Here is a 19,921-nt window from a genome sequence, read left to right as displayed (position 1 = left end):
CTCTGTTATACAAGGCCTTCACAAATGCTGTTCACTCACAAATTCCTTTCCAAATTTCTTGTCTCGCTAACTCCTTGTTCTCTAGATAAGCGGTCACCAACCAGTGGTCCGCGGACCACTGGGGGTCCGTGAGGTCCGAAAGGTTGGCGACCGCTGCTCTAGATCTCACTGTAAATGTCATTTCTTCAGAAAGCCCTTTTCTTATTTACCCACCAATCCAAATTAGGCTCCTGTTATGTTATTCTCTAATAATATCCTATAATATTACTTCATGGCATTTATCATAATTTGTAATTATACATTTGTGTGTGTTTGATTAACACTTATCCTGTCTCTCCTTCCCCATTAAAGTACAAGCTCTGTGAGTTCAGGGACCATGTCAGTGTTGCCCACATCTATATATCCAATGCCCAGAATAGCATGGCGCATAGTAGGTATTCACCATATATTTGTTAAATAGTTAGCAGCTTTTCCTGGCCAAGTAGCTCAGTTGGTTAGAGTATGGTCCTGATATGCCAATGCTGCAGGTTCGATCCCTGGTCAAGGCACATACAAGAAGCAACCAGTGAATGCATAAATAAGTGGAACAACAAATCAATGTTTTTCTTTCTCTCCCCCCTCCCCCATCTCTCTCTCCCCCGCCCCCCCCCTCAAAAAAAATCAATTTAAAAAAAATGCCAGCTTTTCTATAGAGGCCTAGGATTTTCTGAACATGATTTTCCCAGTACTAGCTTCTAGTACCTTAGGATACAAATTGTTCATGGTATCTTCTGAACACAGGACCCTGTCACAGCAGCAAGTACATTTTAAATGTCTGCTCTAGTCCACATACTATGTGCTTGTTGCTTTAAATCATTGCTAATCCTCACAATGGTCCTACAAGGCAGGGATTATCACCCCATTTTACAGGCAAGGACCCTGAGATTCACAGAGGTAAATTAAATTCCTCATAGTCACATGGTTAGTAAACAGATACAACCAGAATTCAGACCCAGCACAGAGGCCAGGGTCTGTGCCCTCTCTACTCAGTCCCTACGTCTCAACCAGAAAGCACAACCCCCAGGGATATACTTCCGCAGGCCTGAGAATATAAGAAGCCACAAGACCAACATATGGCCCATTTCTGGTGTTTCTTTTTTTTCCTGATGGTAAATAACAGAAAATATTTTTGTGTTAAAAAACCCCAACATATTTTAAAGTATAATATGTAATACATTTAAAGAAATTTAAAGACATGTCATGGCTGTTGCCTAGGCTGGCCTCAGGACCCTGCTTGGAAAAACAAGAGAAGCACTTACTTGTCACTCTTGTCTTGCTTCATTTTATGTCCCTTTATCTTGTTGCTCTATTTTTTAAATACCAGCACTCCAACTCAATCTTCATTTCCACTCCCACCCTCTTTTCACTAGAAAAATTAAAATGTTTAAAGAAAGTGACAGTGTATCAGCCACAGGCATATCATTTTCAAAAACGTTAGTCATTTATGAGGACACCTTTTTGTAGGTACAATAAATCTGATTGATTTTTATTACACATCTTAGTTTAGAATCACTTTTACATTCCTAGACAAAGAGATGATACAAATAAATATCAATTGTAAAACTTAGAGCCCCAAGTATTGGCATGTTCTTTGTCTAAAGGTAGCCAAAGAGAAGGTCAAGATCAGTATTAACTCTAAAGAGCCATAAAGCCCACTGCCTCCTTCCTGCACCAGGATTACTCATTTCATAAATAACCTCAAAAGCATTTCATTCAAGAAACAAGGGCAAGGAGAAAGGTGGCAGATTTCTGAACAGTACAAGACAAAACCTTGTGAGAGAGACAATAGCCAGGCCCACTGTTCTTGTCCAGTTCCCTCTGAGCATTTTGATTATGGCTTTTAGAGTATATTAATAGCCCCATTTTCATCCACCGATGGTGTTCAGATGGCCCAAGGTGTGACTTGCAGTGAGCCCTGGCCTGTGGTGGGAGATGTGAGGCAGAACTGATATCCCACGTTAACAGCAGGGAACTGACACTTCTCAGCAACTTGGCGACAATTTTACATTCAGTGAGGGAGGACGAACAAGATCAGACAGGAAAAGCAGAGAGCAGCCCAGGCCCATGCCCGAGCTGCAGAGCTCTGATGCCCTTGGTCATGGAGGTGTGGGTGGTGCAATTCAAGCAGCATGCAGGCAGGCATTCGATAGGGAACAATCCAACGTTAAGTCAGTCTTAAGAAAGTGCTTCATGCCTATGATTTCTGGCCTTGGGTACTGGATCCAGGGGTCTGGGCGACAGGTGACTTTAAAATATAAAGCCAGATACATTCCTACTGATCAGAGCAAAAGGCGCCTGGTGAGGGTTGCACACACAGTCTCAAACTCCTTCTCTCAGATGATCTTCTCAGATAGCGTTAGGCTGGCTTCCAGACTTCACTAACTGCTGCTGGCCCTCAGATGGCTTGGAACATTCTAGCATGACTACAGACAGGAAACCTGGTCCCTCAGTGGGCCTGGGAGGTCCTCCACACATTTGGCTCAATTCAGAGCCCAACACAGCAGTTTGTTCTGCTATCTGCTCTATTCAAATATTTGTCGGATCCACTGTGAGAAGAAAAGCACCGAAGACTGCTTGGGAAGCGACAGCTTCACCTCCACTCAGGTCTTCCTCCACTTTGTTCACAGACCATCAGAAGAGTATAAGGCAAGCTGTTTCACTCACCCTTCTTGTCAACTTAGCTTTCTTCTTTTGCCTTCTTAGAAAAGCTCTATGGTCACGCAACCACCCTTGGTCAGAATAGCCACCTTGAGACATCAGTATTAAGGTATCGTGTTATCTGCAGTGTTCAATTCTCAAACTTGCCAGATGAATATTTTCAGCCTATACAATTCATACTAGCTTTGAAAAAATGGGGGGCAAGAGACAGGTGTAACTGGCAGAAAACCATCTTAAGCTACCACCTGGTCATGTGGTTCCTATTCAAACTGGTAAAGTCTTAGTAAATAAGAGAGAAGCAGGGTTTGATCCCAAGGAAGATGAGAGAAGGCTCCATCAGGCTCTGGGAATTACTGAAAAGGACCCTGGGTTCAGAAAGAATAGTAACTAAAAAGGAGATAAGCTGCCAGATGACAGATCTCCATCTGTAGAATGCTGTGACATTGCACTTGGTACCTCCTCTTTCCCACAGGTTCTGATCCAGAAACGTGCCCTGGGGACTGAGCAGCTGAGTAAAAATATAACTCAAGGCCCACCTGAGTCGCCACCTTCCTGAGGCACCATGCCAGCAAGGTACACCAGGGAGGCAGACCTGGGGACTCGCACTGCCCCGCAGGCTTGGCTTGTGGACTCAGACACCCACATGGGATTAGTCATTCAATGGGCCTTTAGTACAGACAAAGGCAACAACTGTACATTAGTGTATTTCTAAAACCGGGCAAGTTCTTGGTCTCTATCTTTCTCTTACAGACACACATGGACACACTCAAAGAACACAGGCACCACTGTGCTTGCACATCCACACACACTTAAGAGTTTCTCTTGGGGAAAAAGGAGTAACATTCACCTAATGACCAACATAAAATGAAGCTTTGAATTTCAATAATACAAAGAACTAAAACTTATAAACCAAACTAGTATATGTAAACGGGGAACTTCTAACTCTCCTCTGAGCCTATGCAATCACACAGCACCTCCTAGCCACCGTTTAGGTTCTGCCTGGGAGAGCCACCATCCCAGGGTTTGGTGAGTTTCAGCTGAAGGCAGGCAGGTTCATTTGCTCCCACCTTTGTCTTCCCTTCACACTGCACTGAGCCTCATGTCTCTGTCTCTGCATCTGCCTAGCACCCTTATGCTCTCTCCGTAAATATGGGACAAAGTGGGGAATTCAAAAGTGCCATCATACGTCTCATTCCCCCTGCTTATGTCCAAACAGAGAAGGCAGAGCCAGCCTCCCTTCTCCCACAAAACAGGCCCACTGTAGAGCATGCTCGGGAGGAGATGGGCCTAGGAAGGATGCTCAGAGTACACACACTTGGCTAAAGATGGTGACACATGAAGAGTAAAATGACACGGTGTATGGACATGGCATCAGCTTACAGATTTATGTCTTTGACAGGATGGTCATGGTTTTGAGGTTTTTAAAGAAGCTGTTTCTCTAAACTCTCCAAGGAGGCCAAGGGAATGTGATTTCTGCTGCTTCCAACATGAATCCCTCAGGAGTGAAATTGGTAGCTTCCTTGGAAAACATTTCCTCATTCAGCAGATCCCAAAGATAGATCCCCTTCTTACTGAGGAGCATGGATCATGCCCACTGGGGTTTGGATCCAAATGAGATTTTTTTCAACCTACAAGAACAAGCATGTATTCAAGTTCTAGGGCTTCCACTTTTCAACCTCACTGTTATTTTATCCTGAGGCTCTAAAGACTTGGTCCTGCTAAGGTGACTCCTGATTCTGCCCTATTGTTCAGCAAGAAGGGAGCCCAGTGTAAAGAACAGGCTAGAAAAGGAGAGGGGAGAAGGGAAGGGAAAGGAAGGGAGAGAAGGGAAGGGAGAAGGGAAGCAAGGTCACTGGTCATCCTCTTGCTTTCCACTTCGACTATCGCACGTTACCTTACCCATGCATATCTGAGATGCTAGTTAAGGGACGCTGCCCAGAGGAGCTGAATGCCAGGTTAGGACCAGCACCTTTCAGCCAGATTAAGTTGGTTCATCTGCAAAGAGGCCATCGCTTCTCCCCAGGGGAATGTTCTGAGTTTGGGCTGGAGTCCTCTCTGCAGGTATTTGCTCATCTCTTTTCTCAGAAGGCAAATGCTGTTTAAACCCCAGGAGAGCAGGAACTGGCTTTACTTTGGAACCAGCCCCCGAGACTGTGGATAAAGCTGAGATGCAGGGGTTCCTGAGGAAGAAGAGGAAGATCCCGACTTCCTTCCGCTTTTAGGCCTGCAAAAGTCAAGCACATGTTCACATTATTAAATGTCCCATCTCTGTCACCAACACGGATCAGACTCCTTTCCTACCAAGTGCCATTAACATTTCCAGGTGCCCTTTCGTCAGTGGCCTTTCAGCTGTAAAAGCATGAGAAGGGCATAGCCCAACCCTCTGCACATGGCACAGCCTGCCGACCAGGAGTGAAACCTCAGGGAAGGGACTCTGATTCTCAGCCGCTGTTCCTCCACTTAAATCAAATCTTGACTGTCTTCTCCAAAGTGGCCAAAAATACTCAGTTTCCAGGTAGAATTTCTTCCATTTTTGGTTTTACACCCAGTTGTTTCCTTAAACTTCTAATCCAGAATTTAATATGGTAGAATTTCTAATTTAGCACCAAATTAAGTCCCTGGTGCCTGGTGGGGACCAAAGAACTGTCCCCTGTTTCACTAGAACACATGCTCCTTATACTAGGAACCAGGCACATTCGGCATTCTGGTATTCAGTCCACCTGGCATAATGCCTGAACCATAAATATTTGTGTAATAAGTGAATAAACCCAGGAGTAATATGGCACTATTTTCTGGTGTATCCTGTAAAGCATTTTATGATAAACAAGCACTCTTGCCACCCTCTACTTTCATTTGTCCTTGTCTAAACATAGGTCATCAAGAGCCACTCACCTGGTCTTGGATTTCTTATTTGCAGTACTTTCAAAGGATGATGCATCCACCTGTATTTCATCTTCGTCCTGCAGAGCCGCATCCAATGCCGCCTGGACTTTGGGGGCAATGGCGGGGCCCTCATAGTCCCTGGTGGTCCGGCTGGGCATGTCCAGCTCTAGCAGCACAATGTTCTCTGCCTGCAGAAGCACAGCCATAACCAGCAAGGTTGGTTTCCAATCAGACACAGAGAGTACAAGCAAAGTAGACCCCCTCCAAAAGCAGAACTGTAAATTCAGAGCCTACTTGCTACTCAGAGCCTACCAAGTTCCTGCCTAGAAGTGATGTAGTTTTATAACATTTTTCCTGGTGGGATTAGATGCTTTTTATTTTCTTCTATAGGCTTTTCACTATTTTCCTTAAAAAAATTTTTTTAAACAATGAACATGTATTATACCCTAAGGCAGTGACTGCGAACCTTTTGAGCTCGGCGTGTCAGCATTTTGAAAACCCCTAACTTAACTCTGGTGCCGTGTCACATATAGAAATTTTTTGATATTTGCAACCATAGTAAAACAAAGATTTATATTTTTGATATTTATTTTATATATTTAAATGCCATTTAACAAAGAAAAATCAACCAAAAAAATGAGTTCACGTGTCACCTCTGACACGCGTGTCATAGGTTCGCCATCACTGCCTAAGGGGAATAATAATAAATTAAGTAAAACCCATTTGTTGAAGACAATGTAAAAATACAAAAAGATATAAAGAAGAACATAGTAATCACCAATAATCTCACCACTTATGGCAGCTTTGATGAATGTTTTGGTTGCCAAGGGGAGAGGGCAGGTATGGTGTATGTGTGTGGAGGGTGTGTGTGGTAGTGTATGTGCATGTAACCACATTTGAAAAATCAGTTTGGAAAAATAAATAAATAATAGAAAGAATAATCAGTCAGGGCCCGCTTCATAATTGGCCTTGTGGAGGGATTTCTTCACTTGCTACCCGGTGGTGGGCCTTTTCTGAGCTCCCCCATACCGAGGCAAATGCCTATCAGAAGAGCACCCAGGTTACACATCCTGTCCTCTAGCTCCTCCCACTCAGCATAGTTCAGGCCCCAGCACTCCACAGTGGGTAGGAGGGGTCACTGGGAGAAGGTGAGGAGAGGGAGTGGCTTTACTTCTCAATTTTATATACTGAGATACTGCTTAAAATTTCTCTTAATGGATTGGGTCTATTGCTAAAAACACCTGCATGCCACTGCTTTAAATTCTACCTTTGGATCAGGTTTGCCCCCTGGAAATCTACATATTTGATTTGTAGGCTTTAAAAGCATGTTTTTGGCTTAAGACATGAAATAACCGGCAAGATATGCACCCTCTGAAACTGTTATAAAAATGCTTCTGAGGATTCTGTCTGACATTACTCATCTTCCACTATATAAAACTCCGTCCAATACATCTTTTTTGCTTTTGTTTTATTGTAAATAACTCAGTGCCAGGAAGACAGCACCTGAGGAGCTAACTACTTCTAATCTGTTTCACTCTGGCTGCCAAGGGAGACTCAAATATATTTAAAATGAAAACCTTTCATTATCAAAATTATACAGGTTCCCCACAGATAGTTATAAAATACAGATAAGCAAAAAGAAGAAAATTTACATTGAGTGTACTTCTAATAACCAGGGATAACCAGTTCACCTTTTGATATATTTTGTCCCAGATTTTTTTATTCATATAAAAAACCAATTGTTTTATAACTTAACAATACATCATGTCTCCTGGTTCCTCTATTTACCAGCTACCTACTAAGGACTACTGCATAGAGTAGGTGGGAGGGTTTAGTAGAGAAAGCAATAAAGCACTGAGTACAATGCCTGGCACACAGCAAATGCTTATAAATAGCTCATTCAGTATTATTATATGTTTGGGTCATTAAACAGGTCTTCATTGTGGCACTTTCAATTACTTCCTGACTGACCCACATTATGTTAAATGGAAGTACCGTAACTTCTTTAACACATCTCCATCTCCTATCACTGACACCAACGTTCTTCCCAGTCTTCCCAAAGAGCCATTTTTGTTAATCCTCACCTGAGGATATTTTTTCCACTGATTTTTAAAAAATATATATATTTTATTGATATTTTACAGAGAGGAAGGGAGAGGGATAGAGAGTTAGAAACATCGATGAGAGAGAAACATGGATTTAACTGCCTCCTGCACACCCCCTACTGGGGATGTGCCCGCAACCAAGGTACATGCCCTTGACTGGAATCGAACCTGGGACCCTTCAGTCTGCAGGCTGACTCTATCCACAGCCAAACTGGCTAGGGCCTTTCTTTCTTTTTTATTTTTTTTACCCTCACCTGAGGATATATATATTCACTTTAGAGAGAGAGGAAGGGAGAGAGAGAAACATTGATGTGAGAGAAAAACACTGACTGGTTGCCTCCTGCACAGGCCCCGACCACAGCCCCGGGCCAGGGAGAGAAGCCTGCAACCAATGTGCCCTTGACCAGAATTGAACCTGGAACCCTTCGGTCCGCAGGCTGATGCACTATCCACTGAGCCAAACCGGCTATGCCTTCACAGAGCCATTTTAAATTCTTTTGTTTGTTTGTTTTGCTTTTATTTTTTATTGATTTCAGAGAGAGGGAGGAGAGATAGAAACATCAATGATGAGAATCATTGATTAGCTGCCTCCTGCACGCCCCCTACTGGTGATCTAGACCATAACGAGGGCATGTGCCCCAACCCAGAACCAAACCATGACCACCTGATTCATGGGTCTATGCTCAACCACTGAGCCACACCAGCTGGGCCCACAGAGCCATTTAAAAATTTATCGTTAATATTTATTGGCCATTATGGACAGGATGCTTATACTCTCCTCCTTCCCTAGTCCCGATTTTCTAAATCTCGTTCTATTTTACCTTTTTATTTATCATTATTTTTTATTTGTTATTTGTTAAAATTGCTGTATTAAGCCCAGCCAGCATGGCTCAGTGGTTGAGCTTTGACCTATGAACCAGGAGGTCAGAATTTGATTCCCAGTTAGGGCACATGCCCGGTTTGTGGACTTGATCCCCACTGTGAGGTGTGCAAGAGGCAGCTAATCAATGATTCTCTCTCATCATTGATGTTTCTGTCTCTCTCTCCCTCTCCAGTCCTCTCTGAAATCAATAAAAAAATATATTTTTAAAATGTTGTTACATTAATATAAATTTCCTCAGGTGCCTCTGATAAGAGTCAGGATGAAAACTCTGTGACTTTGCAGTCGGTGCCTAAACTCCTCTAAAAGAGAGCGGAGCTGAAACCGGTTTGGCTCAGTGGATAGAGCGTCGGCCTGTGGACTGAAGGGTCCCAGGTTCGATTCCGGTCAGGGGCATGTACCTGGGTTGCGGGCACATCCCCAGTGGGAGATGTGCAGGAGGCAGCTGATCGATGCTTCTCTCTCATCGATGTTTCTAACTCTCTATCTCTCTCCTTTCCTCTCTGTAAAAAATCAATAAAATATATTTAAAAAATAAATAAATAAAAGAGAGCGGAGAGGAAGACAAGAACAATCTTCTCACCCTGTATCGGGCCTCTGGACGAATCATCATGGACATTCTTGCGTGCTGGCTCAATGGTCTCTTATATCCCACAGCTGAGACGGGCCGCTTCATCATCTGCTGATTCCTGGAAATGCACTGCAGTGGTTAGAGACCTGGCTGGCGTGTGGTCCACAGCCCCAGGATCGGTACTGTGGAGCCAGCACTCAGAAGACTCTGAGCCTGCTTAATGAGAACCTGAAGCAAGTGACTCCCCGGATTGAGGGCTGACATGGAAATGACACAGGAGCTGCTTCTACTTTCTGCTTGAGTTGCCGTCTGAGATGGTAGGCATGAAGCAGGGCTGTCAACACTCCCCACCCCTGTGTCCTTGGCAGACATCTTCCATTTTTCCAGCAGGACCCAGACTTATACTGAGAGTCCTTCTCAAAACGGTGTCAGACTGACACACAAGATAACACCTGCCTACTGCCCCTCATCTGGCCTATCTTGCTTCACTTGACAGCTGAGGAAGCTGAAATGAGGAACTCAGGAAAGGTCATTAGTTCGCTGTGACAAATTCTCCCAGTTCCAATACCGTACTCATCAAACTTTTATCTTGTGGAACCATGGCCATCACAAAAGCAGAGATGCAGCTGGTTCCAACTTTAAATGAATGAAACTGCATTCTTACCATACCCCTCTGGCCAAGTCCAGCTTATCAACATTCCTTCCCTCCTGCCCACCTTAAAGTCAGTAGTGACTTACTCCAGTCTGGTTATAGGATGTAATTTCCAATGATCTTCCTCTTCATCAAAGAAGGATCTATTCATAATTTTACTTTTTTCTTCCAGAGGGATAAAATTTTCTATAATAAGATGCCTGTAAGAGCACACATACAGGGGTGAATACAAATAGAGAAAGAATACAGATGGAGTGTTTGCTATCTGGTCCCATGTGTAGTGAGTAATTAGATAAGTCAAGTTACTCAGCAAACATTCACTAAGCAGGTACCATGAACCTGCCATCATACAAAGAACTGGGATCAGACATGAATGACACTTGGTCCCTGCCTGAGACAGAGAGGTAACGAACGGTACAGCACTCTTAGGTGTGACAGGTGCTGACAGTGGTCTGCCCCAGGAATAAGGAGAAGTAGCTTGAGGAGCTGAAAGAACTGAAGAGGGAGATGATACCTGGACTACACTAGAGTGAACCTATTTGAAGTACTTTTTGGAGGAACGCTGGTACTGCTAACCCAGCTCGCTAACTTCCAACATGCTGAAAACAGATTAGGAATTAAACTGCTTCCTCCAATCCCCTGGATTGTTGCCAGAGATGGAAAATTTCACATTCTAATCACAAGGACAAAGAGTAGGACCAAATATTTCAGTCCCTTACACTTCTCAGAATGAAAACCATTCCTGAGAAGAGTTTGTGTCAGAAGCATCCAGGGAACATGGCAAACAATGAAAGAGACCACTGGGTTGTGTCTCACCATGGTGATGATGACTGTCTCCTGCCACATTTCTGCATTCACTCTTTCAAAACCTCAGGACAGAACAATGCCAAAGGGGTGTTAATGTGAGAGAGACGCACAACAAACACCAGAGGTGAAGGGTACTGGCTGTAAAAAACAGATTGACTCGCTGTTTATTCAAAAGGAAAGCTAAAAATGCCTTCATTGAGGAAAAAATATAGTATTCTGGAGGGATGAAATTTTCTCTTCATTTTACTTGACATTTAAGGAATTATTTTTCACAACATATATTTGTTTGTTTGTTTTTTTGATTTTAAAGGGCCTATTTACACATTAGAAATTTTCTTTTTAAAATATATTTTATTGATTTTTCACAGAGAGGAAGGGAGAGAGAGAGAGAGAAACATCACTCAGCTGCCTCCTGCACATCTCCCACTGGGGATGTGCCCGCAACCCAGGTACATGCCCTTGACCAGAATCGAACCTGGGACCTTTCAGTCCGCAGGCCGACGCTCTATCCACTGAGCCAAACCGGTTTCGGCCACATTAGAAATTTTGAAAAAAATATCATTACACATAATTTCACTATCCAGAAATAGCTATTATTAATATTTTGCCATATTTTGTTCTGATCTCTTTTCCAGGTGTGCATACCTAGAAAGAGGACTGATACATACATTTAATATATTTTAATTTCAACCCTTTATAAAAAAATTGATCTTAGAGAGAGGAAGGGAGAGAGAGAGAGAGAGAGAGAGAGAGAGAGAGAGAGAGAGGGAGAGAGGGAAACATTGATGTGAAAAAGAAACATCAATCAGTTGCCTACTGTACACTCCCTGACTGGGATCGAACGAGCAACTTGGGCAAGTGTCCTTAGGGGAATCTAACCTGCCACCCTTCGGTGTATGGGATGACAGTGTAACCAACGGAGCCACATTGGCCAAGGCCATTCATTTAATTTTAAGGGCTTCTTTTAAAATTTAAAACATGGTTGTTAAAATAATCCCTTTGAAAAGTTCTTCTTTAAAGAAAAATTCCAGCTAATGCTGTGGAAGGATGGATATAGAAAAACATCACTTTGTAACCCCTAATGAAATAAAAGATCCAGACAAAGATCATTATTGGTTGAAACTATTAGGTCAATGGTTTTCAAGCCAAGCTGCACATTAATATCATTTAGGGAGTTCTAAACACATCTTGCCCTGATCCATGACAAATCTATGGTTCTCAAAGTATGTTCACCGAACCAGCAGGAGCAATGACCAGACCTTGTTAGAAAGGAAAATTCTCAGGCCCCACCCCAGACACTGAACCAAGCTCTCTGGGTATGGGGCCCAGCCACCTGTGTTTAACAAGCCCTTCAGATGATTCGGTGCCTGCTAAAGTTTAAGGACCCTGCCCCAGAGCAATGAAATAAAAACCTCCGGGGTGGGGCCCAAGAATCATTACTTTACAAACTCCTGAGATGATTTCTATGTTGAGAACCAGTGTTTCAGCGCTAGCTTTCAGTTAAAGGAAAAAAGGGGAGACAGAGACACAAATTAGACAACTCCATGAAGAAGCAGACCAACAGATCTAGAATGTGAGATTTTTCTACAGGCTACCTAACCCAACTTTTTCAACAAGTTAACTAGAAGATAAGTTCTTTTTTTAAAAAAATAGATTTTTATGGATTTTTTACAGAGAGGAAGGGAGAGGGATAGAGAGTTAGAAACATCGATTAGAGAGAAACATTGATCAGCTGCCTCCTGCACGCCCCGCACTGGGGATCGAGCCTGCAACCAAGGTACATGCCCTCGACCGGAATCAAATCCGGGACCTTTCAGTCCATTGCCCGATGTTCTATCCAAACTGAACTAAACTGCTCAGGGCTAGAAAATAAGTTCTTAACAGAGAAATGGATTGCTCCACATTAAAATAAAGTTAAGAGACATAATTACCAAATGCAATATGTGGTCCACATATAGATCTGAATATGAACAAACCGAGAATATCTGAATATGGACAGAGTATGAGAAAATACTAAGAAACTTAATGTTGATTTTGTTGGGTGGAAAGACAATATGTTCTATAAAAAATCAACAGTAGTACCGAAAGAAAATTAAAAAAACAATTCCATATAAATAGCATCAAAAATAGAATATTTAGATTTAAATTTAACAAAAGAAGTGCAAGTAGTTGTGCACTGAAAACTATAAAACATTTTTGACAGAAAACAAAATTCTAAATAAATAGAAAGATATCCTATATTCATGGGTCAGAACACAACAATGATGACAATATTTTCCAAATTGATCTACAGATTCAACACAGTCCCTATTACAATTACAGCTGGCTTTTCTTTCAGAAATTGACAAGCTGATCTTAAAATTTATACGGAAATGGCCCTAGCCAGTGTGGCTCAGTTGGTTGAACATTTTCCCATGCATCAAAAGGTCGCGGGTTTGGGCCTGGCTGACGTGGTTCAGTGGTTGAGCATCAGCCTATGAACTAGAAGGTCATGGTTCAATTTCCAGTCAGGGCACATGCCTAGGTTGCAGGCTCGATCCCCAGTGTGGGGCATGCAGGAGGCAGCCAATCAATGACTCTCTCTCATCATTAATGTTTCTCTCCATGCCCCCTACTGGGAATTGAGCTGAAACACAGGCATGTGCCCTAACCAGGAATTGAACCAGTGACCTCTTAGTGCCTGGGTCAATGTTCAACCACTGAACCACACTGGCCAGGCTAAATATATATTTTAATTAATTTGAGAGAGGAAGGGGGCAAAAGAGTAAGGAAGCGGAGAGAGGAGAGAGAGAGAGAGAGCAAGAGAGAGAGAGAGAGAAATATCAATTTGTTGTTCCACTCATTAATGCATTCATCAGTTGCTTCTTGTATGTGCCCTGACTGGGGACTGAAACCCACAACTCTGTCATATAGGGACAATGCTCTAACCAACTGAGCTACCTGGCCAGAGTAAATATATAGTTTCTAAAAACTCACTTGTATACTTTAAATAGGTGAACTGTAAAGTATGTGAATTATATTTCAAGAAAGCTTTTTAAAAATTGCATTGTGGTCATGTAAGTATGCAGGAGTGACATAACATGAGGTAAGGTTTGCTTTAAAATACTTGGCCCTGCCTGGTTTGGCTCAGTGGTTAGAGCATTGGCCTGCGGACCGAAGGGCCCCAGGTTCAATTCCGGTCAAGGGCACATGCCTGGGTTGTAGGCTCGGTCCAACCTGCAGGAGGCAGCCAATCAATGATTCCTTCTCATCATTGATGTTTCTATCTCTCTCTTCCTCTCCCTTCCTCTCTGAAATCAATAAAAATATATTTTAAAAAATACTTTTATGAAAGATGACAAAAGATGTTTTATCATTGAATTTGGGTGATGGGTATTTGGGTGTTCTCTATACCATTCAGAAAATTCTAGTTAATAAAAGATTCCTTCTCATTAATAGATAAAGGTGAGGCCAGAGTCCTTGAAAGGCTTCAGGAAAGCAGAGTGGAAGGAAGCTTGGAGATCATCTGGTGAAATCATTCCCTTCACAGATGAAGTCCAGAGACAGAAGTGACTTTCTCAACAATAGAGGACAAAGTGACAGGAGATGAGCTGGAGAGAAGGGACCCTGTCCTCAGGGAAGTGTTTCTTAGCAAGTGGCTGGGGGCGCCATGGAGGGCCCAGAACTTACTTGAGTTTCAGCTCCCGGGTGAGCTCATTCTGGGTCTGCTCCAGCTCCTGGCGCTCCTTGATGTGCTCCTCCTGGAGGTCATGGATCTCTGCCTTCACTGCCTGCAGCTTGGAGAAGAGCTGGAACCCAGGGGAGAAGCAGATGGGGAGGGCAGCCCGCCAGACAGCGAGCTCTCCCTTTCCCCCCGAGTCTCAAGACACCTCTGCCTGGCCCAGTTCCTTTGATACCTTTTTGAGTTTTTTGGTCTTGATGTCCACCTCTTGCTGCAACGAGCTGTAGGTCTCTTTAAGTTCTAGGGTCTCCTCATCTCGACTTTCCATCTGTTGCTGGATTTCTCTTTCTCGACGTTTCTGAGCAACATTCCAAAATTCATCAGCTTGCCTAGGGACAATGTCTACACAAGAATACAGGGCAGGGCTGCTCCAGATCAGAGTCTCCCACCAGGAAGGGGCTACCACAGCTCATTTCCATTCCCTCTGAAGAGTCTAATACCAGAGATATTTGCTTGGTAGCACTGATGTGCCTTACCCTCCACATTCTCCCCAAACAGGAATGACAAGTTACCTGCTCTGCAATTTCCTGCCGTTTTTGCTCCAAGATTTTCTGCTGTTCGTTGGTATGATCTACTATATTTTTTCCTCCAACAAGCAGCTTACTCTCCATGGCCTGAGAAAAAAGTAGAATCCATCTTGTGAATGGTCTCCCTCAGAATGTATCTTCTCAGAGGGAGACTCGTACCGGTGCCTCTCCCTCTTCCTGGACTGAGGCAAAGGGGGTGGGCTCCAGAGAAAAATACATTGTGTTCACTGTGTCTTGCTCATCACTGCGATGGGGCTGAGGGGGCGCCACCTTGGAAATACAGAAGCTACGTCTTCTCCAGACATACACAAACTTCAGCTTTCTTTTAACAAAAAATGTTTCAGTGTGAAAAGCAAAGCTGAGAGTCCACTGAGGGCCACAGACAAGTAAGCAGGTTCTTACTCTACGGGTCAGAAGCCATCATGAGGGAAAAAAACCAAGTACTAATGGGAGAGGCACACAGGAGGGAGAGAATTCAGGCTTTAGGAGGGTCAGGAAAAGGTTCCTGTCTCAGAGACATCGACAGAGCGCTGAACTCAAAATAGAAATCAGCCAAGAAAAAAATGTGTGTGAGAGGGCAGGGTAGGGAGTGGTGATACATGCAGTTGGCAAAGCAATCAGTGGTCAGTCAGTTCAACAACCTCAAAGCTCTGTTATGGGAAACTAAACGTGACCCTGAGAACTGCAGCAAACACGGCCATGTTCTTTGAGCATGACGGTACACAATCGGATTTGTGTTTTAGGAACATGACTCCATGCCACAAGGAGAATGACTGGAGAAGGGCAGGCCGAGTGCAGGGAGACCAGCCAGGCAGCTGTTCTGAGGGTCCAGGCCTGGGCTAGGGCAGTAGTGGAGGAGGAGAGCAAAGGGGATGATGGGTCCAAGAGATCCTGGTGAGACGGGAGTCAGAGGCGGGGGGATTGACGGCGCCCAAAGGGAGCAGTAATGCTGAGTCCGGCCACATTTGGCTCTGAGAGTTGCCTAAATACACCAGGTAGTTTAGAGACTCTAGGTGTTCCTGGGCCTGGATAACAGATGTGATCCTAAAACACAGCATGCAAGTCAAACATGGGCACTCCCAGCTACCCTCCCAGTGCAGGAGTGAGGGGGGTGGGGCAGGGTTTGGAACACCAATGGAACCCCTTTAGAAAGCCGCTCCCTGAAACAGAGTCATCTCCTGTGTTGTACATGAATCCATTTTCGCATCAGGTCTTGAGAGTCCTGGAAAGGACCCCTGCCTCTGAAAATAAATTAGTACCCAGCTCTATGTGAGGGCTACCATGAGCCACAGACAAAGTATGACTTCATATAGCAGGGGGAGGGGAGGGGAGAGAGAGGTCACTTGTCCCTTTTAAATAAGCATACATACATTTTAGAGCAGAAATAAAAAGTGTGCATAAATTCAATGAGCTAGAACCCAACATGCCAGAGGAATTCTGGCTTGTGGTCAGGCAGTGATCACCCGAGGATTCCAGGGTGAGCTCTGCACCCTCCTCTGCCATGGACGCCCGGTGGCAGCCCAGGGTCCAGGCACCTGATGGAGCAGTAACTGCCACCAGAAGACGGTTCAACACAGGGAGCCTCCTTGCTGTAGAATACTGGTCAGCAACTGCACAGCTGGAGGTTGGGGGAGGGACTGACTACAGGGAGCGTTTGGGGGTGATGAAACCGTCCTATATATTGTGTGATCACTGCACTGCATGTTAAAACCACAACGAGCCCGGATGGTGTGGCTCAGTTGGTTAGGTGTCATCCTGTGCACTGAAGGGTTGTCTGTTTGAATCCCGGTCAGGGCACATGCCTGGGCTGTGGGCTCTATCCCCAGTACGGGGCGTGCAGGAGACTGCCGATTCATGTTTCTCTCTTACATCAATGTTTCTCTCTGTCCCAGCAGGGCTCATTATTGATGTTTCTATCCTTCTCCCTTCCTCTCTTTGAAATCAATTAAACACACACACACACACACACACACACACACACACACACTAGTATATATACCACAAATTGCCATTTTGTATTCGCTAGATATACAAAACCTACAGTCTGATAATCTAAGTGCTGGTAAGGATGAGGAGCAAGCTGAATGCATATGTTCCTGGTAGAAATTTCAGTTCACAGGCCACTTCAGAAAACAACTTGTCATCATCTAGTAAAGTTGAAGCTGCACATATTGCAGGACCTAGCAGTGTCAGATAAGAAATTCTTGTAGGTACCTGTTCTCCTGGAGCCAAGTACAAGAACGGTTATAGCAGAAAATGGAAACAACCCACTCTCTCAGAAGAATGGACTACCGTGCAACTCTCAGAACAGTAATAATGAATGAATGAATCACAGCTATAGGCATCAATGTGGATAAATCTCATTATTGTAACACTGAGTGAATAAAAGCAACTGCAGCAGTGAGAATCCATTTATATAAAAGTCAAAAACAAAACTATCTTTTATTTAGAGATATATACATATATGGGAAACTATAAAGGAAATTAACCGTCAAATCCAAGATAATGATTACCTGATGGGTGTGAGGGGACACAAAGAATTCATAAAGATATGGTTGTTGTCCTATTTCTTACATTGAGTGGACGGAGGGTAGTATGGGTGTTAGTTTTAATGCTGCATTTTATACCTTCACATATGCAATAATTATTCTTACTATGAATTCAATATTTAAATTTTTTAAATTTGAAAACCTTCTTCTTCTTCATCCAATACAATTCGACAAATGTTTATTGGGCACTGGATATCATGGAGCTACTGGGAATGCAAAACCAAAAGAAACATCATCCCTCGTGTCATTTTTTTGATAAAAACAAAAGATTTGAAAGAAAAAGAAGGCCCCAGAGGAGTCTATTACCTTGATTTTGGCGCCCAGCATCTCGGCAGCATCCTTCTCCCGCCGCAGGTCCTCCATCTTCTTCTCCTTCTCTTTCAGCAGCTTCATCTTCTCCTCTGCAACCAAGCTGTGGTCCTCTACAATGGCCCGCTTCTCAATCTCCAGCTTTTCTTGCTGTTCCCGCCAGTAATCATCCTTATCATCCCCTTCCTCCTCACCCTCTTCTCCCTCGTCCTCCTCGTCTTCCCCACCCCCACCACTGCCACCACCTTCCCTCCGCTTCTCTCGCCTCTTTTTCCTGCCAATGGACCGTTTTTCTAGCTGGGCCTTGAGCCGAGCAATCTCTTCCTGGAATTCTCGAAGGAGGGCATCCTTAGGGTCCTCATTGACCCTTGGCTTGTTCTTAATGTTTTTGGCACGGTTGGCATATCTCAGAGTGGTCAGAGTTTCTTCTACATTGTAAGAGGCAGGCCCCACATTGGCCACCATCACAGTTTTAGCATTGCCACCAAGAGAATCTTGGAGGAGCCTGGTAAGCTTTGAGTCCCGATATGGAATGTGAGTGCTTTTGCCATCCACCAGGGCAGAGATGACATTACCCAAGGCTGAAAGGGACAGGTTGATCTTGGTCGCTTCCTTCAGTCTTTCCCCTTGTGCACCGGTCTTGGCTTGCCGTTCACTGCCAGCAAGATCGACAAGGTTCAGTTTACCTACACGAATGTGGTTTTCTCCATCAAGGCCCACCTCACTGCACTCGATGGTGATGACAAAAATTGCATGAGAACGCGAACTGTGCTCATTCATGTTAGTAGCACCAACAGATCGGTTCTGGTTCCCCACATTCATCACGTGCTCTATTTCCTTCACGCTCTTGGTGACAAAGGAAGACAGGTCTTTCACATACACTCCAGTGTCAGGCCTCTCTTTGAGCTCAAGCCTTTTGGTCTGATCCTTTGAGAGCAAATCTCGGATCTCCTCCTGGTAGATCTCTAAGTAAGAAGCCCTGACCAGGTACTGCTGATTTTGGGATCGAGAGATATGGGTGAAGATGTGATCAAACGAGTTAGGGATGACCCCTCTTTTTTCAGGGTCACCACGGACTCCTTCCATGGTGTAGGTTTTCCCAGTCCCCGTTTGTCCATAGGCAAAAATCGTCCCATTGAAACCCTGCAGAACGGAATCCACAAGCGGTCGGAACGTCTCATCATAGAGTTCAAACTGCTTGGCATTCCAGTCATATACTGCATCAAAGGTGAAGGTCTTGGGCATTTCATGGGCCACTCCTCGGGGGTTCTTCACAGACACCTGCCCCAGCTTCACATCCACATCTACCACCTTGTCATATGAAGCGGCCTTTTCCTTGCCATTCATGGGCCGGCAGCGAACCACCACCCTGACTGACTCTGAGCTTTTCAACTTGGACATGATGAACTCTGACCAGGTCAACCCTGAAGGCTACGATGTCTCAGGATGCTAAGGTCCTAGAAAAAAAGCAAAAGTAAGTAAGGACAGTACAGCTGTCACTGAAGGCTGCTCAACAGCAACTGACACACCCACGTCACTTTTATCTTGCTAACCTTCTGATAGCTGCATTTATTTTAATTTTTTAATTCATTTTTAATTTTTCAATACTAAAAGTAAACCGGCTAGGGCAGACAGCTACATTTAGTAACTTTATTACACTGTATACTTTCTCACAGGACCTTAACCAGCTTCAGTGGGAAAAATAAAAACTCTAGTCCACCAATAGTATTAACTGGCTTGCTTTCCCTGCAACCAATGTTTTATCTTATGTTACAGGTTGAGGCAGCTGGAAACCTTCTAAAAACCTGAGTAATCTTACATCCTGTTGAACTACTACAACCTCTGCATAGAGTAATTTGGAACTATCTATCAAAATTGTAAATGCACATACCTTTGAGCTAGCAGTTGTATTTCTAAGAGTTTATCTTATAGATACAAGGGTATCTGTTGTGGCAGCAATAGACTGAACAACCTCAGTTCCCATCAAGAGGGGGCTAATTAAATAAATTAAATATATTTCGCATACGTAGTGGAATCCTATGTAGTTACTAAAAAGAATGTGCTGATCTAAATGTAGTCCTACACCAAGATATGTTGTTAAGTGAAAAAGGTAGCTGAGGCCCTAGCCCATTTGGCTCAGTGGATAGAGCGTTGGCCTACGGTCTGAAAGATTCCAGTCAGGGGCACATGCCCGAGTTGTGGAGGTTCAATTCTGGTCAA

At 43.9% G+C, this 19,921-nt stretch overlaps 1 protein-coding gene across 1 annotated transcript; it reads right to left on the bottom strand.

Annotated features, from left to right (window-relative positions):
- Window positions 1-1,458: 1,458 nt before the first annotated feature.
- KIF3B (kinesin family member 3B) lies at window positions 1,459-19,178 on the bottom strand. Its single transcript, XM_015566641.1, has 8 exons — window positions 17,699-19,178; window positions 14,829-14,930; window positions 14,492-14,614; window positions 14,265-14,383; window positions 9,875-9,988; window positions 9,149-9,254; window positions 5,590-5,768; window positions 1,459-4,921 (listed from the first exon to the last, which is right to left on the bottom strand). The coding sequence occupies exons 1-8, from the start codon at window positions 19,100-19,102 to the stop codon at window positions 4,825-4,827; spliced, it is 2,244 nt and encodes a 747-aa protein (XP_015422127.1). The 5' UTR covers window positions 19,103-19,178; the 3' UTR covers window positions 1,459-4,824.
- Window positions 19,179-19,921: the final 743 nt, after the last annotated feature.

This window comes from Myotis davidii, unplaced genomic scaffold (assembly GCF_000327345.1).
Source record: "Myotis davidii unplaced genomic scaffold, ASM32734v1 scaffold562, whole genome shotgun sequence".
Classification (NCBI taxonomy): domain Eukaryota; kingdom Metazoa; phylum Chordata; class Mammalia; order Chiroptera; family Vespertilionidae; genus Myotis; species Myotis davidii.
This window is presented reverse-complemented; position numbering and strand designations above follow the sequence as displayed.

Bases quoted from the DNA above. Each gene is read 5' to 3' on its own strand.
- KIF3B (XM_015566641.1), bottom strand. From the start codon at position 19,102: ATGTCCAAGTTGAAAAGCTCAGAGTCAGTCAGGGTGGTGGTTCGCTGC. The intron at 14,384-14,491 runs GTATCAAAGGAA...CCTGGGTTCCAG, and splicing joins AGACCAAAAAACTCAAAAAG to CTCTTCTCCAAGCTGCAGGC. The intron at 5,769-9,148 runs GTGAGAAGATTG...GTGCTTCTGCAG, and splicing joins GTCCAGAGGCCCGATACAGG to GCAGAGAACATTGTGCTGCT.